This window comes from Polistes fuscatus, unplaced genomic scaffold (assembly GCF_010416935.1).
Source record: "Polistes fuscatus isolate 324 unplaced genomic scaffold, CU_Pfus_HIC Scaffold2, whole genome shotgun sequence".
Classification (NCBI taxonomy): Eukaryota; Metazoa; Arthropoda; class Insecta; order Hymenoptera; family Vespidae; genus Polistes; species Polistes fuscatus.
Genome location: NW_025113096.1, coordinates 1,860,371 through 1,883,431, shown reverse-complemented (window position 1 = coordinate 1,883,431; position 23,061 = coordinate 1,860,371). Strand labels below are relative to the sequence as shown.

The 23,061-nt window shown below is 29.7% G+C and overlaps 5 protein-coding genes across 11 annotated transcripts; 4 read left to right on the top strand and 1 right to left on the bottom strand.

Moving 5' to 3' along the window:
• Positions 1-2,943: 2,943 nt before the first annotated feature.
• On the bottom strand, positions 2,944-10,829 carry LOC122516460 (protein yellow-like). Of its 6 annotated transcripts, XM_043634275.1 has the most exons (6): positions 10,589-10,829; positions 9,828-9,923; positions 5,187-5,342; positions 4,919-5,108; positions 4,578-4,833; positions 2,944-4,276 (listed from the first exon to the last, which is right to left on the bottom strand). In XM_043634275.1, exons 3-6 carry the CDS (start codon positions 5,335-5,337, stop codon positions 3,653-3,655), a joined length of 1,221 nt encoding a protein of 406 aa, XP_043490210.1. In that variant the 5' UTR covers positions 5,338-5,342; positions 9,828-9,923; positions 10,589-10,829; the 3' UTR covers positions 2,944-3,652. The 6 variants fall into 6 exon arrangements, with proteins under 6 accessions (XP_043490210.1, XP_043490215.1, XP_043490211.1 ...); XM_043634280.1 differs by lacking the exon at positions 5,187-5,342; XM_043634276.1 differs by lacking the exon at positions 9,828-9,923.
• LOC122516461 (major royal jelly protein 1) lies at positions 6,015-7,766 on the top strand. The gene is made up of 3 exons (XM_043634281.1): positions 6,015-6,526; positions 6,700-7,114; positions 7,245-7,766. The coding sequence occupies exons 1-3, from the start codon at positions 6,032-6,034 to the stop codon at positions 7,469-7,471; spliced, it is 1,137 nt and encodes a 378-aa protein (XP_043490216.1). The 5' UTR covers positions 6,015-6,031; the 3' UTR covers positions 7,472-7,766.
• Positions 7,998-10,229, top strand: LOC122516459 (putative uncharacterized protein DDB_G0282499). 2 transcript variants are annotated; one of them, XM_043634272.1, is made up of 2 exons: positions 7,998-8,324; positions 8,425-10,229. In XM_043634272.1, the coding sequence occupies exons 1-2, from the start codon at positions 8,320-8,322 to the stop codon at positions 9,731-9,733; spliced, it is 1,314 nt and encodes a 437-aa protein (XP_043490207.1). In that variant the 5' UTR covers positions 7,998-8,319; the 3' UTR covers positions 9,734-10,229. The 2 variants fall into 2 exon arrangements, with proteins under 2 accessions (XP_043490207.1, XP_043490208.1); XM_043634273.1 differs by having other exon boundaries at positions 8,001-8,324; positions 8,635-10,229.
• Positions 10,830-12,658: 1,829 nt separating the features above from the next.
• LOC122516512 lies at positions 12,659-16,506 on the top strand. The gene is made up of 2 exons (XM_043634375.1): positions 12,659-13,071; positions 13,184-16,506. Exon 2 carries the CDS (start codon positions 13,385-13,387, stop codon positions 15,119-15,121), a length of 1,737 nt encoding a protein of 578 aa, XP_043490310.1. The 5' UTR covers positions 12,659-13,071; positions 13,184-13,384; the 3' UTR covers positions 15,122-16,506.
• A 3,168-nt stretch (positions 16,507-19,674) lies between these two features.
• Positions 19,675-22,109, top strand: LOC122516513. The gene is made up of 3 exons (XM_043634376.1): positions 19,675-20,350; positions 20,617-20,817; positions 21,611-22,109. The coding sequence occupies exons 1-3, from the start codon at positions 20,195-20,197 to the stop codon at positions 21,626-21,628; spliced, it is 375 nt and encodes a 124-aa protein (XP_043490311.1). The 5' UTR covers positions 19,675-20,194; the 3' UTR covers positions 21,629-22,109.
• The last annotated feature ends 952 nt before the right edge of the window (positions 22,110-23,061 follow it).

Below are 23,061 nucleotides of genomic sequence, written 5' to 3'. Positions count from 1 at the left end.
ACTAAACACAAACAGTATAGTGATATATAAAAGAAAGGGTGTGGTACTAATAGTGCGGCGGAACTTTCGATTACAGTTTTTCTTTGCTCAAGGACATTCAAATAGTCTGCTACCATGAGACTGCTACCATATAGATATATCAAGCGTGGTATAAGAAAAATGATATGTTATGGAATTGTTACAAGTTTTTTCATGTTCTTGGAAACATTAAAAATAGATGGACGTTCTTTACAACCTTAATTTTTTATACTCCAAGTATTATCGTTTTTTTTTATTAGGATTATTTTTAAAATTCTACTGATCGGAATCAATTTTTTTAAAATAATAAAATAAAATCATTCGAGAATTTATAATATAAAATCACATAGAAATGTCTGAAAAAAATTATATGACATAATAGTCACAAATTTAAAAAATAATATAAAAATATACTCATAATATTTCAACCAATTCCTTTCCCATTAGTGCAGAATAATATAATTTTAAAGTCGACGTGTGAACGAACGTAAAAAAGAAAAAACAGAAAGCCTAGTTGTATTCGTCCGTATAATAGATTAATGAACAAATCACAAATAGAATAATGAATAAAAATGAATAATAATAAGGAAGGGTGAAAGTTTCACTGGGATTTAACATACATGATAATGATCAATATAATATAGCATAATAATTCAATCATCTGTTATATTAAATAATTCTATATATATTTTAATTAACAAAATGCATTTTAAACATCGAAATTTTTTATATAATTTTCTCGTAACATTCTCTAGTCGTTTAGTTTTTTTTTTATTTATCAGATTTTTCTTTTTTATTTGCATTTCATTCTGTAGGACAATATAAGTAAGTTGTGTGCGTATCGATCAATGCGATGGAAAGTTCGGGCGAGCTCCGTGAAGCGTGCAATAAAAATATTGTCTGGAATAATATGAATTCCAAAGAGGCTAATAATTTTAAATACTCTTCCCTATCGGATCTACTTCTAGAGGAGCATTGATTTTCATGAAGGAAATATGATCATTTCGATGTTAGTCTTTTAACAGAATGTTTAATTCGATCAGATAATAAATTATCAATCTGTTTATGTATTTACATATAGATACACTGATAATATACAGGGTGTCCCACATAACTCTAGTCACGATTTTTTAAGTACTTGCGATAACCTGACAAAAATACTTTAAACAAAAGTTGATCTGTTTTTGATTGACTATATATTGCAATAAAAAAAAGTTCGAAACAAATTTCTTTTTAATTTTTTTTAAGGTTACTTTCATTTTTTTAAATAGCACTTAATATTTTTGACTTTACAGTATTATAGTTCATATTAATACGAATTTAACGATATAGTATACTATAGGCCTTTGGATGATCTTGAAAGCAAAGAAATGAAAATTTCAACAAAAAATTATTTTGCTTGTCGCCGGTGAACGAAGGGCACAAGTGTTTTTAAAAACAAACAACTTACTTATGTGTGTAATTTATTTTTACTTAAACAAAACACAAAAAATAGCACAGTGCTGTTTCCAGTCGTCTTGTGAAATTTTCCCCTTTATACAGTTCTTCTGTTTAGTCTTGATTTGTCACGAGAGTAAATCGCAATTTAATATTAACTTGTAGAAAATGTATAGTAACAGTGAAAAAGTTAATATGTAGCTAATACTTGGCGAATGTAAAAGGAATGTACGCAAATCTATATGCTGCAAAATACCCAGAGAGGCACCTGTATAAAGCGAATTGTATAAAGCAAAAAAATTCGCAAGTACTTGAAAAATCGTGACTAGAGTTATGTGGGACACCCTGTATATAGATATTTCCGCATGTTCCGCAAATATAATTACTATTTTAATTATAGACCGAAGTCTATAAATGAAGTCTGTAAATCTAATATATGTCAGTTATTTTTTTTAATACTTATATCATTTTAATTCAATAAAACGACCTACTAATATAATTATAATTTTTTAAATACATAACAATGGTCATACATACATATATACATACATACACATTTATTCCAAAAATGTTACCTACTCAGAAATGAGAATTATATAAATTCACAATATACCTTAGGTTGATTTTGGTAAATATAAGTTTTATTCCTTTTTGTTCTGTTCTACTTTCTCTTTTTACTCAATAAAATATCGAGTACGATGTAAATGCGATCGCTATCACTATCGCACATGATCAGACAGTAAGCAATTTATTGCTTCATTATAGATTCAGTAAAGAAAAAAGAAGTCGACCAAAAAAGGCTTTGAACTTTTCCGTCTACATTACAATTGAAATTGCATGATTTCGCTCAAAAGTGCTTTTTCTAAAAATTTTTTTTCGTATAACGATACATTTTTTTCTTACAATGATAAAAATCATGAATTAAGTTAGTATGAATTAAATGCAAAATAATTGAATACAAATTATTCATTAAGTTTTTATATAAAACCAAATTAAAAATGAATAACTAACACGAAAAAAGCAATTTCCTTAGAACTTTTATACATTTTTTTTATAAATGTTATGTTTATAATTCAAAAGTTTCTATCGTTATTTTTAACATTCGTTTATTTTAATTAAAATAATTTTAAAAACATAATAATTTTTTTCTTTTTTTTATATCTTTAATTTAAAAAAAGTTAATATCAGCTTAGTATTTATAAACATTACAAAATACCATACTAGTGGACTAATTGAACTTGTTACGTATGGCACTAGCATATGAAATATACATTTTTTAAATTAGTTAAGAAGTAAAAGCTGGTGATCATGTTATTTTTTTTAATTAAAGGAATTTTGATTGATGTAGAATGCTTACACAAATTATTGCACTATTACTGTTAGTAATCTTACTCTAACAACGAATAATGACAAAATATTAACAAATTTATAATTCGTAATAAACTACATTATAAAAATAAAAGCAAACAATTATTTTTAATTGATCGATTAAAATTTTAAATATTTCTAGAAGGAGTAACCACCTCTTTGATATTTTTTTTAAATAATTGAGAAATTGATATCTTATGCAGTAAGTGCAACTGCTTAGAATTAGAAACTAAATACTCTACCGTCTACTTGCTTATGTTATATAGGATTATTTTCAAGAATTAAACACAATCGTGAGTATCAATTTTCCAGTGAAAGTAATTTGTTTGATTAAATATATTATTAATTTGATACTTCCTGTTTGAAACCTAATGAAAGTAAAACCGCATATTCATATTATATACTACGACATTATCGAAAATTCATTGTTATTTACTCTTGCAAAATGTATTACATATATAGAATTTCTGAAATATTTTCAAATGATATTTTAGATATCTAACAACAAAAATAATATTAGGATCAAAAGTTCATTATTGGTGTGAATGCACCTTTACTTTTTAGGAGTGGCTTTAACAGAGAAAGGTTCTTATGTTTTAAGTCGTTTGACTAGCACTTTTCTATAGGTACAAGATTGTGAATAGTTTAAAATAAGTAAGTACGTATTACGTATTCGAACAAAGCTTTACCCACACGATCAATATCTAGTCGTTAAGCGGATTTCTAGTGTTTTTGTATAAAATCATTACGAAACCATTTTTAACTTGCATTTTATTTTATTTTTGCTTTTTTTGTTTTTTATTTTTTCTCTTTTTTTTTGTAATAAAATTTACATAATATTAAGAGCTTGATTGGCTCCACATCCAACGGTGCCTTCTATGTAATCCGGGAAATTAGATTCTAATACACGCATACCGTTTCTCTTATAATCAGGAATAACATGAGTTGCCAAAGAACAAGTAGCACCATTATAAACCTTTTGGAAATTTTCCGGTTGGAAAGGAGTATTTGTATCCCATCTTTGAACGATACCTTCACCTTCGTATCTAAAGAACAGAGCATTGCCGTTGTCCGTGCCTAGAATTACTAATCGTTTAGGCTTCATTCCAATATCTTGAATTTTTCCGTTCGTTAAACCGTTTCGAAGATATTCCGTTTTGATGGAGAACAGATGACTGCTTGATAAATAAGTGAACATAAGACAAGTACTACCATCGGCATGACGAATAAGAGCCAAATAGAGTACATCTCTTCGAGAAGAACTCATGGTTACAATTTTGGGTAAAACGAATCTATAACCACGACCAGATATGACATCGTAGACCAAAATTGCTCTCGTTGCAGCATCCGATACGTAAATAAAGACACGTCCATCCGGACTATAATCAGCCACAACGTATTGAAGTCTAGAGGAAGGTGTGGTTAAACCGTCAAGTTCAACCGTTTTCACGAGCTATAAAAGATAATAAAACATTTTAATTTCAATCTTTACAAATCTTAATCGAAAATGAATGAATACGAATCATGATTAAGTTGCCAAAATAAAGTACACAGGTCGGAGATTAATCGTTTTAATAATTTCTGTTAAATTAGATTTAGAATCGAAAATAACATAATCTCTCGTGATCATATCGTATTTTTATGGCACGTTTCGTTTTATAGTTAACACGTGAAAAATGAGGTTTGCCAACTCGTTATGTAAAATGAAAAGTAAAAGCATTATTACTATAAAAAAATAAAACGTAAGAACTTACCTTGCCTGTTTTCACGTTGAATGCGACAACTTTTGGTGGGGACATACGTACAGATTCCTCTAAAGTATGAATTACACCTGTATCCAAAACCCAAAGAATATCTTGGGGATCCAAGAAAAGATCCACAACATTTTGCAATGCTTTCAAAGTACCTTCCTCTTGAACAGACCAGCATGGGAAAGCATAGAGATTAGCTTGACAGTTTCTGTCTTTAAGAGAGACTCTAGCCAAAGTTGCTGGAATACCAGGCCTAAACCTTTAAAACAAATATAAATCAAATACTTAATTAATACTTAGGAAATATTAAAATGTACAATATAAAAGATATTCATATAGCTCACCTTGGTAGAGCCAAAAAAGCATCGTCATTGAAAATTGCAGCTCTCGTTGCAATTACGTTCTTCGAAATGTAACGACCACTATTCTTAAACATACTTTTCGTAGTTGCACATGGCCATTCAAATGATCCACCAACCCACTGAACTTCATGATTATCATAGGGTTCTAATTGTTCTAATTGTTCTAAATCGTCTGCGGTAACAAATACGATGATGATTGAAAACGCCAACACAAATTTGAATAACATTATTATTTAGGTTTATTACTAACTATTCAAGACTCTCTTATTTTCTTCCTTTTCGACCGAATCGTAATGATGAACTGAAAGATATTTATAATTACGCCATTTATATACTTTGTTGATTGACAACAATGGTGGCATTGGGAAATTATTCGTTTTTAAGAGATGTCTGTTGTCCATTTGTTCTTGCATACCGGAATTAAACCAATTATGAATTGGATTAATTATAAAATTTACATTCTCTCTTTTCATCATCAATGATATTTTACATAATTAAAATTAATTTAAAACATATAGATGAACAAGTAATACAAGTGAATAATGTATTAAACAGTTTTCCCTCTTTTTTACCTACAATACATTTATTATAACTTCCTAAAACTCTTTACTTCCGCATATATCAAAGAATCAACAATGTGTTTAAAACAATTTTAAGGAATTTAAACAAATGTGAAATATTTGAACTTCCTTCTCTTTGCTAACTTTTATTAACTTCCTGAATCCTTGAGATCTGCCATTTCTCGTTAAATATATTTTTAAGAAATCATTAACATTCTCATTTGTAAATATGAAATAATGCGAAAGCTGCAAGACCCTGTATGTTGAAATAATGAGAAAAGAAAAAAAAATACGATGTTTATATTACTACATGACGTATATATATCAACGATACGACGGATATTACATTTACGTATTTGTAAGACATCGTGAATATTCGTAAAGAATCAAGTTTTCGTAAGTTCTCGTTTATTTTAAGTATTATTAATTTTTAGGAAATAAGAAAAATTTAGAAAGAAAGAGAGAGAGAGAGAGAATAACAAAGAAAGATAGATCAACGAAGTACTTCTCTTAGGTATTCAAGACAAGAATCAGGATGAAGATGCTCCTAAGGAGCATTGTCTATCTGACAATTATAGTAATAAGTTTTTCGTCAGGAAATATCGGAAAACATTCACTATCAGGATTATCATTCACTCTCAATGGACACAGCCTCGAGTGGCCTTGCCAGAGCACAAAGAACATCTACGAGACAAGTGGCCGTTACACAGCTAGAAATGTAATAGCAACAAGGATGCAAATTTACAAGGACGATGCGATTCTATCTCTACCACGTTACAAGCCTGGTGTACCATTTACTTTGGGTGTCGTATCTTTAAGAAGTAATACTTGTAAACCAATGATCCTGCCGTTCCCTTGCTGGGCAATACAAGAAGAAGGTAATTGTGAAGCCCTACAAAGTGCCATTGACATTGTACTCGATATTCAAGATATTCTTTGGGTCCTTGATACCGGTATCGTTAACACGATGACTCAACCAGTTAGAAGATGTCCTGCTAAAGTTGTTGGAATTAATATTAAAACTGGCAAGGTATGCACTTGACAAATTTGTAAACTTCATTACATAGATATTACCATGATTGAATATATAATGTGTGTATGAAATAGTTGAATTTTAAATTGTTACTAAACGACCAAAGTTCAAAATTTCTATTTTATAGATACTATTTAGTTATATAGTTATTTTTTCTTTCTTCTTCTTAGGTAGTTAAAATCATCGACTTAAGTCAGTTTGTACTACCATCATCCCATCTTCAATACATGCTCGTTGACTATGCAGAAGATGGCCAAGTTTACATATATATTTCTGATGCAACAAACAGAGCTATCATTATTTATAATGTCACAGCAAATCATGGAAGTAGAGTAGTTTTACCAAGTACTGTGTCTGCTAGTTTGGAAAAACCTGATGTGTTGTATATGGTACTTGTTAGAAAATCTGACGGTACACCCGTCATATACTTTACTTATTTAGGATCTAGCAGAATTTTCGGTATTAAAGCTGTTGATTTGAGAATTGGTGATCTAAACAGAGGAATCGAGGAAGTTGGCTTAAAAAATCAGAAAATTGTTCTACTTGGTACCGACAATGGACCGGCCATATTCTTCCGGAACAAAGGTATAGATCAATATGATCTATTAAATATTATATATATATAGGATAATAGTTTTATACAATTATAGCTATATATATATTAAATTAAAGTTTTTTAACTATATATATGAAATATTCTATTTATCATTTTTAGGTGAATCTGATATTTATATGTGGAATACGGAAACACCGTTCATACAAGAGAACTTCCTTTTAGTACAAAAAGATGGTGATTGTCGATTATCAACACAAGTTGTACCTGGCTACAAAAGACTCATGTGGACCATTGAAAGCAACTTCCACGATTACATATTAAACACAGTTAGCTGTGCAGGTGCTACAGTCTCTATTCATCCTCTAATGAACTCATGCGAAGAATAAATACATATGTGTTGAGATTGGACAATATAATAAACTGCAACGAAATATACGGTCGCCAATCAAGCGGATCGTAGTTTTAATATTACGGACATCGTTGGCTTTCATAATAAAGCTAATTGCTACTTGCTTAAAAAAAATTATAATTTATGTACAAATAAAACTTATATGCTATAGATTTTTGTCTGAATGTTTTGATTTTTATATCCTGAAAATGTAACCTAATTTATGATCTAGACATATGCAATTATATTTAATTAAAAGTAAAAAATTATATTTATATAGATAAGTAAGGAACGTTACGTGAAAAAGTAACACTAATTGAATTATATAACGAAGTTTTTTTTACAGAAGTAATAAAGTTATAAATATGTTGTAATAATTAATTTGTGACATTTCTTTTTTTTATTAATTTTCCTTTTTTTCTTTAAATATTTTACATTTATATATTATATATTGTACCATATCTCCCATAAGTTTTTATATCGATCGATATCGTTCGATACTGATCTAAAATCGATATATATATATATATATATATATACATATATAGTATGTCTACAATTCATATATCGAAAAGTCAATTAAAAGTCGATTTAGAATGCATTTGTATAGACTTATTCAATGAATACAAGTACCATGTACAGCCATAACGGTTTTAGCTGATAACCATAAAGCAGAAGCAAAAGTGCAGCTGAAGTTGATCAGGTCATTCTAACCTTAATTAACGACATTATTACAATGGCAAAACTTCCAGAGCTTGATTATTTAACAGAAAAAGAAGCTGCACGGGCAGCTGTCAAAAATTTTAATATTCAACTTCAAGGAGTATTCAAGGAGTATAAGAAAATATGGGGTATGTACTTAAATGTCGTGAACAAACATCAAAAGGTTAATTCTAAATCATTGCATGAAGAAAAGACTCGGATGATTAGTCAAGATGATAAAATTAATAGATCCTCGGATAGTTTATCTTTTGAAGAACTGCATACAACAAATTCAGTCGATTTAATGGAAGATAGTCAGGAGCAATGTACGTCAGATCTCATTTCTAATAATGAATCGTTGACAAATTTAAATGAAATGCTTAACAGTCCTATATTTTTAAGAAGCGATTCAAATTCTAAAAGTAACAGTTTTAATAAAAATGTTTTTTCTATGATCAGCACTAATGAAAGCACAAGTCCAGTAAATAATTTAAGTATTGACAATGGACAAAATATATCAAACGAAACAAGTTGTGCATTTGCTAATAGTCCTACGAGTAATGTTTCATCAGTACTATTATGTAGCACACCGATTAGAAATAAAAAGGTGCCTATTAGGAAAAAGCGAAATGTTAAAAAAAATGGACAATCCAAAACGCCATTGAATAATTTGAGAAAAAGGAATAATTTATCTATTATAAGAAGAGAAAAAGCATTGAAGAAAACACCTTTGAAAATTATAAATAATATGAACTTGATACCAAACAATAATTCTCAAATAAATCAAAATAATAATTTAGATACAATACGGTATAATATTGAAGTAACAGAGACGCCACGTAGTAAAAAATTTAAGCAAACCAAATTAGTATTTCATAAGACAGTGGAATCGATGGAGTCATCGTACAATAGAAGATCGAATAATACTCCCGTATTGACAAAGTCCAATAAATCTCCACGTAATCAGGAAAAAGTTTTGAGACAAAGTACACTGACTGATATGATAGGCTCAAAAAAAAAGGAAAATAGTTTACACTTTAATAATATTTATAATCAAAGCGAAAGATGCAACGACACAGTAAAAAGTACAGAGATAAAGAACGAATTAATGTGTCATCAAGAATGTGAACCGATAAATTCAATGGAAACAAATGATCCATTAAACATTAGCAATAAATCAGATTCAACTTTTTTTCCAGAATTTGAAAACAATATAAGTCTTAATAAAAGTTTGGATACTAGTTTCAATTTTGAAAGAAGTTCTTCATCTTCAGAAAAATTAACAAATGAACCTGATGAATCTACGGATCAACTTACTAAAAAGAAAAAAATCATTCATTTATTGAGAGCAAAGGAAAATGTAATAAATATCATTGATATAGATGAGCCAACAGAAAAAAGTATTGAATCATCTACAAATGGAAGCTATAAAAAATCCAAAAGGCACAGAGAAGAAGAATGCTGGCATTACAATAGTAATAATCCAATTAAGAAAGAAGCCACACCGATGGATTTTTGTACTGTTATGTTGCCTGATAATTATTCGAATACCACTTAGTATTTCCATTATTTATATCTATATATTCATCAAAAATATTATTAAAAAAACTTGTTTCTGTTCGATCACTGAAATTAATGAACATGGTTAATACTTGGATGGATGGATGATCGCTTTGGAACACAGTGTGTTGTTGACTCCTAATAAAGGTGATAGAAGTATGAAAAGGTGTTGTTAAGCCTTCTCAAACCTGTAAAAAGGAGATTAATAATGACAATGAACTCATAAATGATATGATAAACTTTTTATGTGTATTACTATAACATTAGATTGAAATATTTTAGATAAGACTTTGATTTTATATATACTTTATAAGATTTTATGTTTGTATATAGGCATGTATACAAAGTATTTATTCTTTCAAAAGAGAAATCTATAATAAAAAAAGTAAGTGTTTTATGTAATTATTCATATATTTACACAGCTAAAATTAAGCATAAACGTAAAAATTGTATACAAATTTGATTAAAATGTAATATATGACAAAATTTTAAACTAAAAAATCCATTCTTCTATTACATTTTATTCCAATAATAATCTTTAAAATATTTTAGTCGTTAAAACAAACACATTACTTTAATGTTGTCACTTTTGTATTTCGCCTTAGAAATCATGCAAACAAATTTCAAAGTTTTACGTGCTTAAATTAAACTATTGATTTTTTTATTTTATTAAGTAATATGAAAAAATAGTGCCACCATTGAATTAATAGATTAATGAAAAGTGAACCATGTACAAAATTTCAACAAAATACATGGATAGTAGTGTAGTCTGCTGTACGATGATCTTTAAGATGGTTTTAAGAAGGATTGTTTTATTTTGTGAAGGTCATAGAAATTCATAGATTATACTTACAATAAACATAAATAATTTGCTTTAAATTATCTTGTTTCATGTAAGTTCATATTTATAAACGCTATGATTAGGATTATACTAATTTGAGTTCGGAAAATTTTAGAATAATTTTGTAAAAAAACAAAATTATACATTGTTATACGCATCTTTCGATTTACTTTCAATTAAAATATCAAAGAAATATTAAATAACACATGGCATGTATAGTATGGAATAGAGACCAACTAATATTAACTGAATCAAACTCGATTAATTATATTACCGATTGATAATAAAACAAGAATTAAACCTATTGGTTGATGGTAGATCTAATCGTTACTGCTTGGAAAATTCAAAATTGTACTATAACATTATCAAAGAATACAGAAGTACAGTTCCCTTTTTTATCTACTCAGATTCATCTTAGTTACTATCGGAACCACCAGTGGGCGATAGTAGATACTTAACGCTATGACTGTACAATACTATCAAAGAATAGAGTATATGATGCTATATGATATATTCATTGATATAATATATATAGTATAGTTATATTAAAATAGAATTTGAAATAATTATATTTAATTTTTAGTGTATAAAAATGTGTGTGTGCACCCAGAAATGCATTTATACATATATTTTTAAAAGTAGTCATTTGAGGCGTTCAAATAGAAAAAAATCTCAAAGGTTTGTTGTTAAATCCAACGATTTGAGTTACCCATGTAAGTGTAAGAAGCCTTTCATAAAAAGCGTCGAATTTATCGTCGAAAAAATTTATATTTCGTATGTATGTACGACGAATATCTTTATTTTTATGCAATTATGTTAACGTTCCTGAGCAGTGATGACTTCGTGAGTAAAATTCTCCTGTAATATAAAAAGAGTGCATTAGTGCATTAAAATAATTGTTAATTAATCGATAGAAATATTTATTGTTGTCTAAAAGCTCGGAGTATATGTCCTGTGTACCGTCCTCTTCGAAATCCACCGTTGAAATGGATCATTGTCCTCTGTGAAAATACTTTTATTAAATGTTGTTTATAAGACCTTTCAAACGTTGCGCATGTGTATAAAAGAAATAATCCATCTAATCAATATAATTTAAGATAATAACGTTCTGATTTTAGTATTTTTATCATTTTTATGTAATTATTTTAATGCTTCTGCGCAGTGACGACTTCGATGTTAAAATTGTCCTGTAATATAAGAAGAGTGCATTAGTGTATATAGTGTATATGTTCATACACACATGTTTATACACTAAAAATTAAATATAATTATTTCAAATTCTATTTTAATATAACTATACTATATATATTATATCAATGAATATATATATAGCATCATATACTCTATTCTTTGATAGTATTGTACAGTCATAGCGTTAAGTATCTACTATCGTCCACTGGTGGTTCCGATAGTAACTAACAATGAGTAGATAAAAAAGAGAACTTGCGAGCTTCTATGTATTTCTATATTCTTTGGTATAAATTTTAATCTGCTTTTGTAAGAGTTAAACAAAAATTTCATTCCGATAGATAGCGTTTCCAAGCATAATTATTTGTAAAATATGAAGTAAAATCTATCAACAGGCGCGGCAAATAAAATGTGTGTATATGTGTGAATATAAATATAATAATTATAAAAATATAATTTACTAAAAAATAATAATCTTAAATTTAACGTATATACAATCAAATCTAAAAGTTTAATTTTATTTTAAATGTTTACATAGAAACGTATTTTTATAGTTAATATCGACATGTTTAATTAATGTATAGAATACAATATACTTGATCATTAAACATTATGTAATAAGAATATATAGATAAATATTCATAATACAGAAGCAATTAAATTACATTCAAAATTTCATATAATATCATTAATATATTTTTGTTTAGTACATATGCTTTGTATTTTATTATGAACACGAAGTATTGTTATAATAGAATTATTATTTGTTTAATAATTATAGTGCAATATTTGTTAATATTAAAAAAAAAAACAAATTTCGGTATTTAATTTATTATACATAATATTTAACGAATTAATTGCACATAAGTATTCAAAAAAAGCTAATTTGATTGATGTTATAATTTTGAGTTAGTATAAAGCAGAGCATAAATAATTTTCATGAGGACCTATTATTCGAAAAAAAAGTAAGAGTAATTGGATTTACAAATGGCGATCGAGTTACTTCTTTCTTTTCGTTGCAGCGAGTGGAACATTACGATTAGATAAGCACGGTTCATAGCGCGGCCAAGATGCAGACTTCATAAGAGACCGGGAATCTCGAGAATTGGCTTCAGTTAATGCTCTGTCTGGAAACAGCCAATTCTTAAGAGAATTGCATAAGATGAACCTATTGGTGCGGTTAATAAAACAAAGTTCATTTACAATCAGTGCTGCTGTGTAACAAGCTCCGTGCAGAACCTTACATTTAAAATAAGTGAGATTTCAATGAATATTCATCAGATCGAGCATTCAGCAACAACGTGTTTGTAAGTTTTCGAAAAAAGAAAATAAGAATAAGAAACTATTGTTATTTTTGTGGTATACTGAAAATATTTCACGAAGATATACGAGAAAGAATTTACGAAAGATTTTATCTAGTTTAGGATAGAAGAAACCGCAGCAACAATAAAAAGATGGTGGAAGTTGTAACGTTCCTTTCCTGATATTAAACTCGAATCAGACCTCTGATGTGATTTCGAACGGAACTCGGAGGCTTGCCATCGGGCCTAAAAGATATAATAGGAATAAATAAATCAAATATATAACATATTAGAAAAAGGGAAGAAAGTGATAGCGACCATGCCTGCCTGTTCAAATGAGAATCGGTCGAAGTATTGGTCTTCGAATTCGCCAATTTCGAGAAGCAATAGTACATCACCATTATTGCCCAGTACACCGTTATCAACATCACCACCTTTATCCTCACCGATTTCCACCTTAAAGCGTTCGACGTCTAACGTGTCGAACGTTTCGAACTCATCGACTCTGTCTCAAGGGTCTAGTAGTTCAGGAACGGTGATATTTTCTTCGAGAAATCATCACTTTCATCATTATCATCATCATCATCATCAACAACAGCAGCAGCAGCAACAGCGAACTTTACAACAAGTGAATAACAAGAATCCAAACAGCAAACCTTTTTTTCTCCTAAGGATTTTTTATTGGTATTTGGGATTGCTACCAAATTTTTTGAAGTACATATACAACGTTATCATTTATGCGTTTTGGACGCCAATTATTTGGATATCCGCTGGATTTTACTTGTTCTGGATAATCATCCAGTTTCCTCTTATAAGCTTGAAATGGTTCATAACCATCCTAAATACTAAATCTTCGGAAAGAGCACGAAACAAGAGATGCGTTCTGATTAGTGGCGGTAGCACGGTACAAGCTGTACATCTGGCACGTAATTTTTACAAAGCTGGTGCTAGAGTAGTCGTGTGCGAATTGGAAGGACTCTTTGGGTTGGCTAGATTTTCAACTGCATGTTCGAAATTTTATACGGTGCCACGGCCAGGTCCAGGTAGTGCCGCTGAATATATTAAAGCTTTGCAGGATATCGTTAAGAAAGAGAAAGCTGTATATTATATACCGGTTAGCGTCACAAGTACCGCTTATTACGACGCCTTGGCGAAGCCGCACTTGGAGATTATGGGATGTGAATGTTTCGTGCCGAGTGCGAGTGAAGTGACGGCATTGGACGATCCGTTGGAACTCTTGCGACGATGCCGTTCCCTGGGTTTGCAAACACCGGACCATTTCGTTTTACGATCGGTTCAGGATGTATCTCGTCTTTACGAGGACAATACTTTCAGAACGGGAAGATACATGATGCTAGCGGCTGGTCCAGCAGGCATGAGAGACAGAGCGAAGATTATTCTACCATCGACGTCTTGGGAATTCATGAACCAACAGCACGAGATCAGTGAAACTAAACCATGGGTAGTGATACGCGATCCGGGTGGTGATCACTTTATCACCTGCACCACAGTTAAGGAGTCACGAATGGTAGCAAACGTAACGTGTCGAGTTGAGGAATCTCAAGGACTAATACCGGAGAATCGTACAGATGTAACTCTGTGGTTGGACCGATTCTTTGCGCGTTCTTTTGCAACGAAGATCAATGGACATCTGAGCTTCAGGTTAGCCATCAGTGAAAACCAAGGACCGATGGTATGCATAGGTTGTCGAGTTGGAATTAGTCTTCCTTATGTATGCCAGACCGGAATACATCCCCGTTTGGTCTGGCGACCCTGCAGACATTTCTCCAGACAAAATTCGTCAATTCTTATCAGTAATGATAGACGACAAGAACAAACAACAGACGGAAGTACGAGTACGAGCAAACGTCTAACGAGTGAAACGTCTCCTCGTCTTTTGGGCACTGTTATCGATAAAAGGGAAGCGCTATTTGTATACTGGGACCCATTACCTTATTGTGCTTACTATCATTTGCAATTACCCTTCAGACGTGTCGCAGGTGCGATTAGGGCGCAACCTGCTAGACACAATCCACCCCTCGCTGTAGTACAGTGAATTCATTCGTGATCACAAAATGATTGTCGGTTTCGATTGGGATCGATTGACTTTTTGTTAATTTCTAACTTGATTCTTTTTGCCTTTTTTTTTTCTCTTTTTTTTTTTCTCTTTCTTTCTATCTGTTCTCTTTTGATATCGTTGCTCCAATGTCAGAGAAATCAGAAAACGTAAATTAAAAACAGATTCAAGGGTCAAGTTCGTTTCTTTAATCGTTGTAAGAATACTCTTTCTTTATTTTTTTTTCTTTTTTTCTTTCGTTTGCGAATATTCTTAAAATTGTCTTAGTGTGCGTATGACAGTGCAGATGGATAAAAAAAAATAATACACGTACGAATCACGTGCTATCGTCTTTGATGCAATACACATATACACAAGGATTTCGTTTCGATGATCATGCTCCTATCTTCATAGACTGACACGATAACAATCCCAAAGAATTTATATAGGGACATAATGGACGTTTCACAATGTATTCTCTTCCTATGAACGATTTTTTTAATATATATATATATATAAATCTTACAATACGATTATATTATTTTTATTTTATTCTATCATTTATATTTGTAAATAGTAGCATGGTAATGGATTTAGAATAATCATAGAAATGAAAACAAAAATGTTAGACGTGTGTCCTTTGAAACGAACAATTTTCTTAAATGATCTTTCCCAATTATCATATTTTGAAATTAAAATATGTTTCGTTATTGTATAACTTATCGATTCCAAAGTAATATTAATTTTTTTGTTCTCGTTCATACAAAATCAAAGATGAATACATAGTTATTTATAACTCGAACCGATATATTCTCATTTAGAGCAGGAGCGGATTTAGGCATGGTCTTCGTGGGATCAAACCTTACATTAGTAAAAATATAAAAAGACAGAAAGAAATTCAAATTGAAAATTACAGACAAAATTGATAATAAATTTTTTCAACAAAATGGCAAAGGAGTCGCTACAACTAACCGTAATTTGGGTTAATTTTGTAGGATAATTGGGTAGACCCCCAAACAGTGTTAGTCCAGGTCCCCCAAAGTTAACGTTCCGGCTCTGATTTATAGTATTTTATATTTAAGCAGCATCGAATTGATGAGATACTTATGTAAACACGCGACATTCACGATGATGATGATGATGATGATGATGATGATATCGTTATTATATAGTCGATTAAATAAAATCGATAAGAAATATACGAATAAAAGAAGCGTGTTTAATATTACACTACCTAATTATTATATTAATTATAATAAATAAATAAACGTGTGCTCGAGCGCACATACGCATAAATATATACACGTTAATATATTAATTGATAATATAAAGACAGCAATGCGTTCAAATGCAAAATGAAATAAATTGAATGAAATGACTTTTAATATAAGTGATTTATTTATCAACGAGTATGTACTTTTATCGAAATATTGAAAATTCGTTAAAACATCTAACACTTGGATATTATTATAATACTTGTTTTATTTTATCGAACCTGTTTGTATACATATATATATATATGAACGATTTATTGGATGCTACTTGGTGTGGATTATTCTAAACATATTTGCGAAGCTGTAAATAATGCTTGTTATAGATGGAAGAATGACCCAGGGGTTGGCTTGACGGACTTTGACAGTCTGAGGTCAACAGTTCGAAAGATGTTCCATGTCAGTATTATCACCCACTACAATTCCTTTCTCTCTCTCTCTCTCTCTCTCTCTCTTTCTCTTTCTCTTTTCATTTATCCTTCTCTTTTATCCTTTTCTTTAGACAACGAGATTTTTGTCTGATTTGAACTGATAATTAATATTCAATTAATATTTAATCAATCGATTTTATAAAATCGATTTTAATCTTTTCCAACGTTGTTGACAATATGATAAAATGATTATAATTAGAATTATACAGTTATTTTTTTAATTTTTAATTCTATTTATAACCGTAGTTCACACACGTGACTTAGTTTTATCTTTAGTTTTTTTTTTTTTTTTTTTAGATCTTCGAACGGTTAGATTTAGGCTGTAGAATATATTTATAATTTGTTCATAATCCTTGATTATATATATAAATTAATAAAATATATATTATAGAAATAATTTAAAAGGGAATCTATGGAGGTTGTAGTAAAAAAAAAAATTCTTGAATCTCTAACACCGTTTTATCATGCGATAATATTGAAATGTAGTTACTTGGCGACGGCGAAGAGAAATAAATCGATGTATATGTCTTCCTGGTTTTTTTTTCCACCTTTTGAACGGAAAGACATGCGATAAACTTGTTCGTTTTATATTATTCATTCACGTTTGACACTTGCTTACGGCCATTTTTGTTCTTATTTAATCGTTTCATGGAAAAAATGTTACAAATCGCGAAGATGCGTGTAGATGAACAATTCTTATATTTTTATGATTTTATAAATTTACACTTCTATATATATTTGATTAGTATTATTATTGATTAATAGTAAATATGTTATAATAAAAAATAGTTAGTTTATGTATATTTTGTCAATTTATCAAAATTAGGTCACAGCGTGTCAGAGTTGTAACAGTTCACTAACAACTGATATTATTACATGCTGACTATTCAAAATGTAATTAATTACTATACATATTTACAAATAATTCAATTAAAAGTATCAACAATTTTCATATTTAATCAGATATAATACTAACCAATTATATTAAATACTATTAGGTTGGCCAATACCGTTATCCATGCGGTTTCTGTCGTAATTTTACTTGCAATTAGAGGAACCTCCACCAATTAAGATTATAATCTAATATAATAATAATATGTAATTATATATTTAATTTTAGATACCAGTAATAAATAAATATTCATTAATAATACAATGATTTTTGAAAATAACTATAAAAGCAATGACGAATCGATATTACTCGAATATACAATAGTAATGTTTGGAATGAGAATGACTAGAAAAGAATTTAACAGGTCCTTAACATGGTATAACTAGGAAGAGATAGAACTAAAGTCATTTTCTTGGGTAATGCGTGCCACGTGGTTCCAGGCACGACATTGTGGGAACCGATCCATCTGACTCACATACCAGTGGTCTCTAACTAACACTGACAACCACTTACCGATTACCCGAGCACTCGCTAGTACTCCTTCTAGTAGTAAATGCACTTTACGATTCAATGCATTATTCTTTTCAACCTTATATCTACCACATTCTAAGGTTCCAACAGTTTCGTGCGCGGGTGCGCAATTTAAAAGGACGGTAAACGATCGAGAAAAAGCGGTCGTTTCGTTTACATCCACAACCACATTGGTCGTCGTAACCCATCAACAAGTGTCTTCTTCTAAAGCCGTAGTTCGTAGAACTACACCTTTATTGCACTCGTAGAAATTGAATATTATACGAATTGCATACCGAGACGCAACCCAAGGATTCACCCATTTCTATCTATGCATGAATGTGTATGCGTGAGTATACACTATCGGCTAAAAGTTTCGAATACATTTCAAATAAACGAGATAGATTTATTTGTCAACCAAAATTTATTAGTGTGATTTATATTTTATAGTAACTTTTTTTTTAATCAACCAATGAGAATTTTTTTCTTTTTTTCTTTTGTTTTTTCAAATTGAACAACTTAATTCTGATATATTCTGATTATATCGACGATTAATTTTTCGAATTGTTTCCAATTGAATATTTTTTCGTACTTTTCGTACAATGAGAAAGTTCATTAGTAGTGGGTTTATAAATTAAACAAGATTATTGTGGATATAAAAAGATGTAATTAAATTTGTTAATATTTGATATAATAATTATCTATTGATATATTCGATTTTGATGGAAATCGACGAAATATTCCGAACTTTTGATCTTTAGTGTATGCACGTATGTGGGCATATGTGTATGTGTACTTTCACGAAACGATGTTGTACAGAATGATAGGAAACGCGAAATTGCAGTTGAAATTTGGCGAGAGTAAACTTGCTATGCGTGTTCGAAGACCACTTAACCCTTTATCCCTAAGGCCCATTACAAACTTCTACCTTCGTAGTTTCTCATTTCCCGTAGCAGACACCTTCTAAGTCGTTCGTACGACAATCATCTCCTTCTTCTATTCTAAATTCTATTTCTAAATCATATTATTAATCGTTAATCGATATATTTTGTCGACTTGGTAAATAAATTGTAAAATTTTCGATAATTAATATGTCTTACAAAAGTATAATAAAAATGTTATATATATATATATATATATGTATAAGATTAATTTTTTTTTTTATAAGATAGATAAAGTGCATCTTCGGAGGTTCACATATATAATATACACATGAGATTATATAAGAAGAAAAAGATCAAGGCTTTTCGACTTTTTTTTCTAAAGAATTTATTTATCAAATTCTTTTTTCTTTATAAAATATTTATAGATATTATTCACTTTGGAAAATTCTAGATTATATTTGAATTACAACCAAATCGAAAATGATCAATGCATTTTCTTTTCTTTTTTTTTATAAATTTTATTTACTAATATTTAATGACGAAGAAAATATATGTATATGTGTGTGTGTGTGAGAGAGAGAAAGAGAGAGAAGGATTGCATAATTAAAAGAATCATGAAAGATATCGTGAGTTTAAAAAATTCTACGTATATCCGAGAAAGCTGTAGAAACGTTCTTAAAAATAAGAGATAAAAAAGTATCTATATTATATTTAATCTTGACTTTATACAAGAAGACGAAGTGCATGCTGTGAGAGAGTTTAAACAGAGTAAATATACGTCGAAAGGGGGAACTCTTTCGGTGTATCGATGGTCAGCTATTAATACTTTCTCGTTGTTAGTGCCACACGGAGTGGCAGACCGGCAACGATAACGAATATACTAATACTGTTTTTTACTCGCTCGCGCGTCTGAAGTTTCAACTACGCATCGATAGATTTTATCTCGATCTTCGTTAATAATAATTATAATTACGAGAAAGGAAGATAAAGAGAAGAGAAAGAGAGAGAGAGAGGGAAAGTTCAGTCATCCTTTTTTTTTCTTTGCATTAAGGAGGAGTAATAGGGTGGGGAATTAAAAAACGAGCATGAACTGTTCAACATACATTTTTCTTCTTTTATTACTTCCTTTTACTGTTTTCGTTGGTGAGGCATATCGGTACGCGGAATGCCAACGACAACCAGACGACGAAATCATCTGGGAATACGATGTACGAAGACCATATATTCGTGGTATTTATCAGGTATCTCCTTTTCTTTTTTTTTATTTGTTATATTTGAATATTTCTTAATCATTAAAAAAAAAAAGAGAGAAAAACAATAAATACTTTACTAATACTTTAAAGATATTGTATCTTGTATCTATCAATCGCACGCATACATCGAATATATATACACACCTCCAGTTTATTTGTATGTTTTATTAATAATTCGTGAATTATGTTGTTTAATTTTTTATATTTGATCTTCAATCCTCTTCTCTCTCTCTTTCTCTTTCTTATACTTATAGGAAGTTGAAGCAGAATATGGACCAACAATGGCGATCATCACTTGCATAGTGATCGATTCATTGTCCGACGAGGACAACGATACTGCATGGATTATCGATGGTGGTTTGAGTCAAAATTTTGTCAAACTTAAATTTCGATCTAAATACTCGAGAGGTCTTCGTTACAAAGTTTTTGTATATGGTCAATCTATGTTAAAACAGGTATCAGAAAAATTATAGTAATAATAATAATAATTACTTTATTCTTATCTTTCGGGGTTAAAACGGGGGTTAGTTAAACTTGTATATTTGTCAGTGTGATTGAATGTATGCACATGTATCTTTTCATTTATTATTTTCCCTTTCTTGGAAATCTTATAATATTATTTCATCCTATTTTCTCACGTCATAACTTTAACAACGTTTACGAATAAGAGAAAAATATGTTTTCATTTTATTTTATATATATAAATAGTCACGAATATGATTATATAACATTTGATTAAATTGTTTGTTTGTATTTATTGAAACCTACTTATAATTAATTATAAACAACAGTTCTTAATCTTTCAATCAGTCCAATAAATTTGTTAGCATAGGTGAATGAGCTGAAAAGTTGTGAGCCTAAACGCAACAGTGATTTGAAAAATCTTGTGCCCAACACACGAGAGTGGGTTGAATATTTTATTTAGCTCAACACGGTGAGTGGAATACCATAAAGCTTAAAATTTGTCAACTCTTTTCGTATATTAAGCTCAAAACTTTTCGACCTCTCTCGTATGTTAGGCTCAAAACTTTTCAACCCACCCATGTATATCGTTTATGAATATTTTATTTGATGTGAAACATTAGTCATTATTTTGAGCCAATTAAAAAATTGAACACACCTGAATATTAGATTTCTCATAAGTTGAGAAACGCTGGATTAAAACACGCCAAGAACTTTGATAGAATACAGGTGCGTAAAGAAACGTTATCGTAACTTCCGAACAAACGATCTTTCCTTATCTTCCAGCTAGTTATCATTATCTAGAAGAGTACGTTAGAAACTTGAGAAGAGTTAACGACGTGAGCACAGACAAGCAATGGGGGTAACATTTGATGGGGAAGTCAACGTTCTCGAGTCATTATTCAGCTCATGAAATTCAAATGGAATGAAAGATTAGGATATTAAAGTTTCATTTGTGATCGTTCTTATTCATTGTCAAATATTCAAAATGAATCTTCCGAAGAGGAAGATATTATTTGAGATAGATTAAGGTACATTAGAGACAATTATTATTATTTTTAAAATAAAATCTAAACTAATAGGAATATCGTGAGGTTCTCTATTACGTTGGAATCTGATTTTACGTGGTTAGAGTCACGTAAACTCTTGAAATCGGAAAACCATTAAAAGTGAACGATAGGGGTACCAACCCCCAATGGGGTTCCTTACGTCGACAAGTACGAAGAAGACACGAAAACAACAAAGATATCCTAATATTTTTACTTTCTTGCTCTTCGTGACGAAATATAACTAACGATAAGTAAAATCGAAGAAACATGCAAGAAAAACTCACACAAACACACATTTTTCTTATTATATTATGTCTTATCGTTTGTGAACGATATTGTTTCTTTTTTTATTTGGAAATAATCAACAGGACCGCATTTACCACAAAAAGTAAATCGAAGTTTCGTTCATTCTGTAAGAATAAATTCTCATATTTAAACAAGTTTATGATTTATAAACAACAATTTAAAAAATATAGCTGTACAAGGGTGGTTTTTGAGATTATTTTTCTATACAAATTTTGAGATTATGTCGAAAAATATAAATGAATGACCGAAAAGAAATTCTTTCTATGTTAAGCTCAAAAATTTTCATAATCTACCAATATTTATTTAATTTAATTTAATTTATTAGAGATAATTCGTAATAACGATATGCATGAGTTTGATTAAATGAAATAAATTTGTTTTATCAAGTATTCATAAAAATATTGCATTTAGGAGCTCTGAAAATGTAAATGCGATCCTGTTAATTATAATAATAATAATAATAATAATAATAATAATAATAATAATAATAATAATAATATTATCATCTTTATCTTCGTTTTATTTCTCTGACGAACAATTTTCAATCTCCTACGTAATATTACTCTGTGATCTTAAGCTTTTAAGAAAGTAAATATTTATGCTCTTATTATAAAATAAGATTAAACAACGTATTCAATCATTTATCGTGCGTTTATTGAGATATTCGACATCTCTCAGTCGATTTTTATTATTAGAATTGGTCGAAAATAACGTAATAAATTATTTTAATATGATCGTATACAATCTACTGAAATATATCATTTATTCGATTTTAAGAAAGTCAAATTGAACATTAAAATATATAATACGGTGAGATAAATAAATCGTCGATTTATTCTTTTATTTCAAAAAGAAATGAATACGACATTAAATCTAAAAAAA

What these genes read in the sequence shown, in the direction of transcription:
- LOC122516460 (XM_043634274.1), bottom strand. Translation starts at nt 5,412, where the DNA reads ATGATGAAAAGAGAGAATGTAAATTTTATAATTAATCCAATTCATAAT. An exon ending in AAATAAGAGAGTCTTGAATA is followed by an intron (nt 5,109 to 5,186) that starts GTTAGTAATAAA and finishes TTGTTACCGCAG; the next exon opens with ACGATTTAGAACAATTAGAA. An exon ending in GCTTTTTTGGCTCTACCAAG is followed by an intron (nt 4,834 to 4,918) that starts GTGAGCTATATG and finishes TTTGTTTTAAAG; the next exon opens with GTTTAGGCCTGGTATTCCAG.
- LOC122516513 (XM_043634376.1), top strand. Translation starts at nt 20,195, where the DNA reads ATGAACTGTTCAACATACATTTTTCTTCTTTTATTACTTCCTTTTACT. An exon ending in ATATTCGTGGTATTTATCAG is followed by an intron (nt 20,351 to 20,616) that starts GTATCTCCTTTT and finishes TTATACTTATAG; the next exon opens with GAAGTTGAAGCAGAATATGG.
- LOC122516461 (XM_043634281.1), top strand. Translation starts at nt 6,032, where the DNA reads ATGAAGATGCTCCTAAGGAGCATTGTCTATCTGACAATTATAGTAATA. An exon ending in TTAATATTAAAACTGGCAAG is followed by an intron (nt 6,527 to 6,699) that starts GTATGCACTTGA and finishes TCTTCTTCTTAG; the next exon opens with GTAGTTAAAATCATCGACTT. An exon ending in CATATTCTTCCGGAACAAAG is followed by an intron (nt 7,115 to 7,244) that starts GTATAGATCAAT and finishes TATCATTTTTAG; the next exon opens with GTGAATCTGATATTTATATG.
- LOC122516512 (XM_043634375.1), top strand. Translation starts at nt 13,385, where the DNA reads ATGCCTGCCTGTTCAAATGAGAATCGGTCGAAGTATTGGTCTTCGAAT.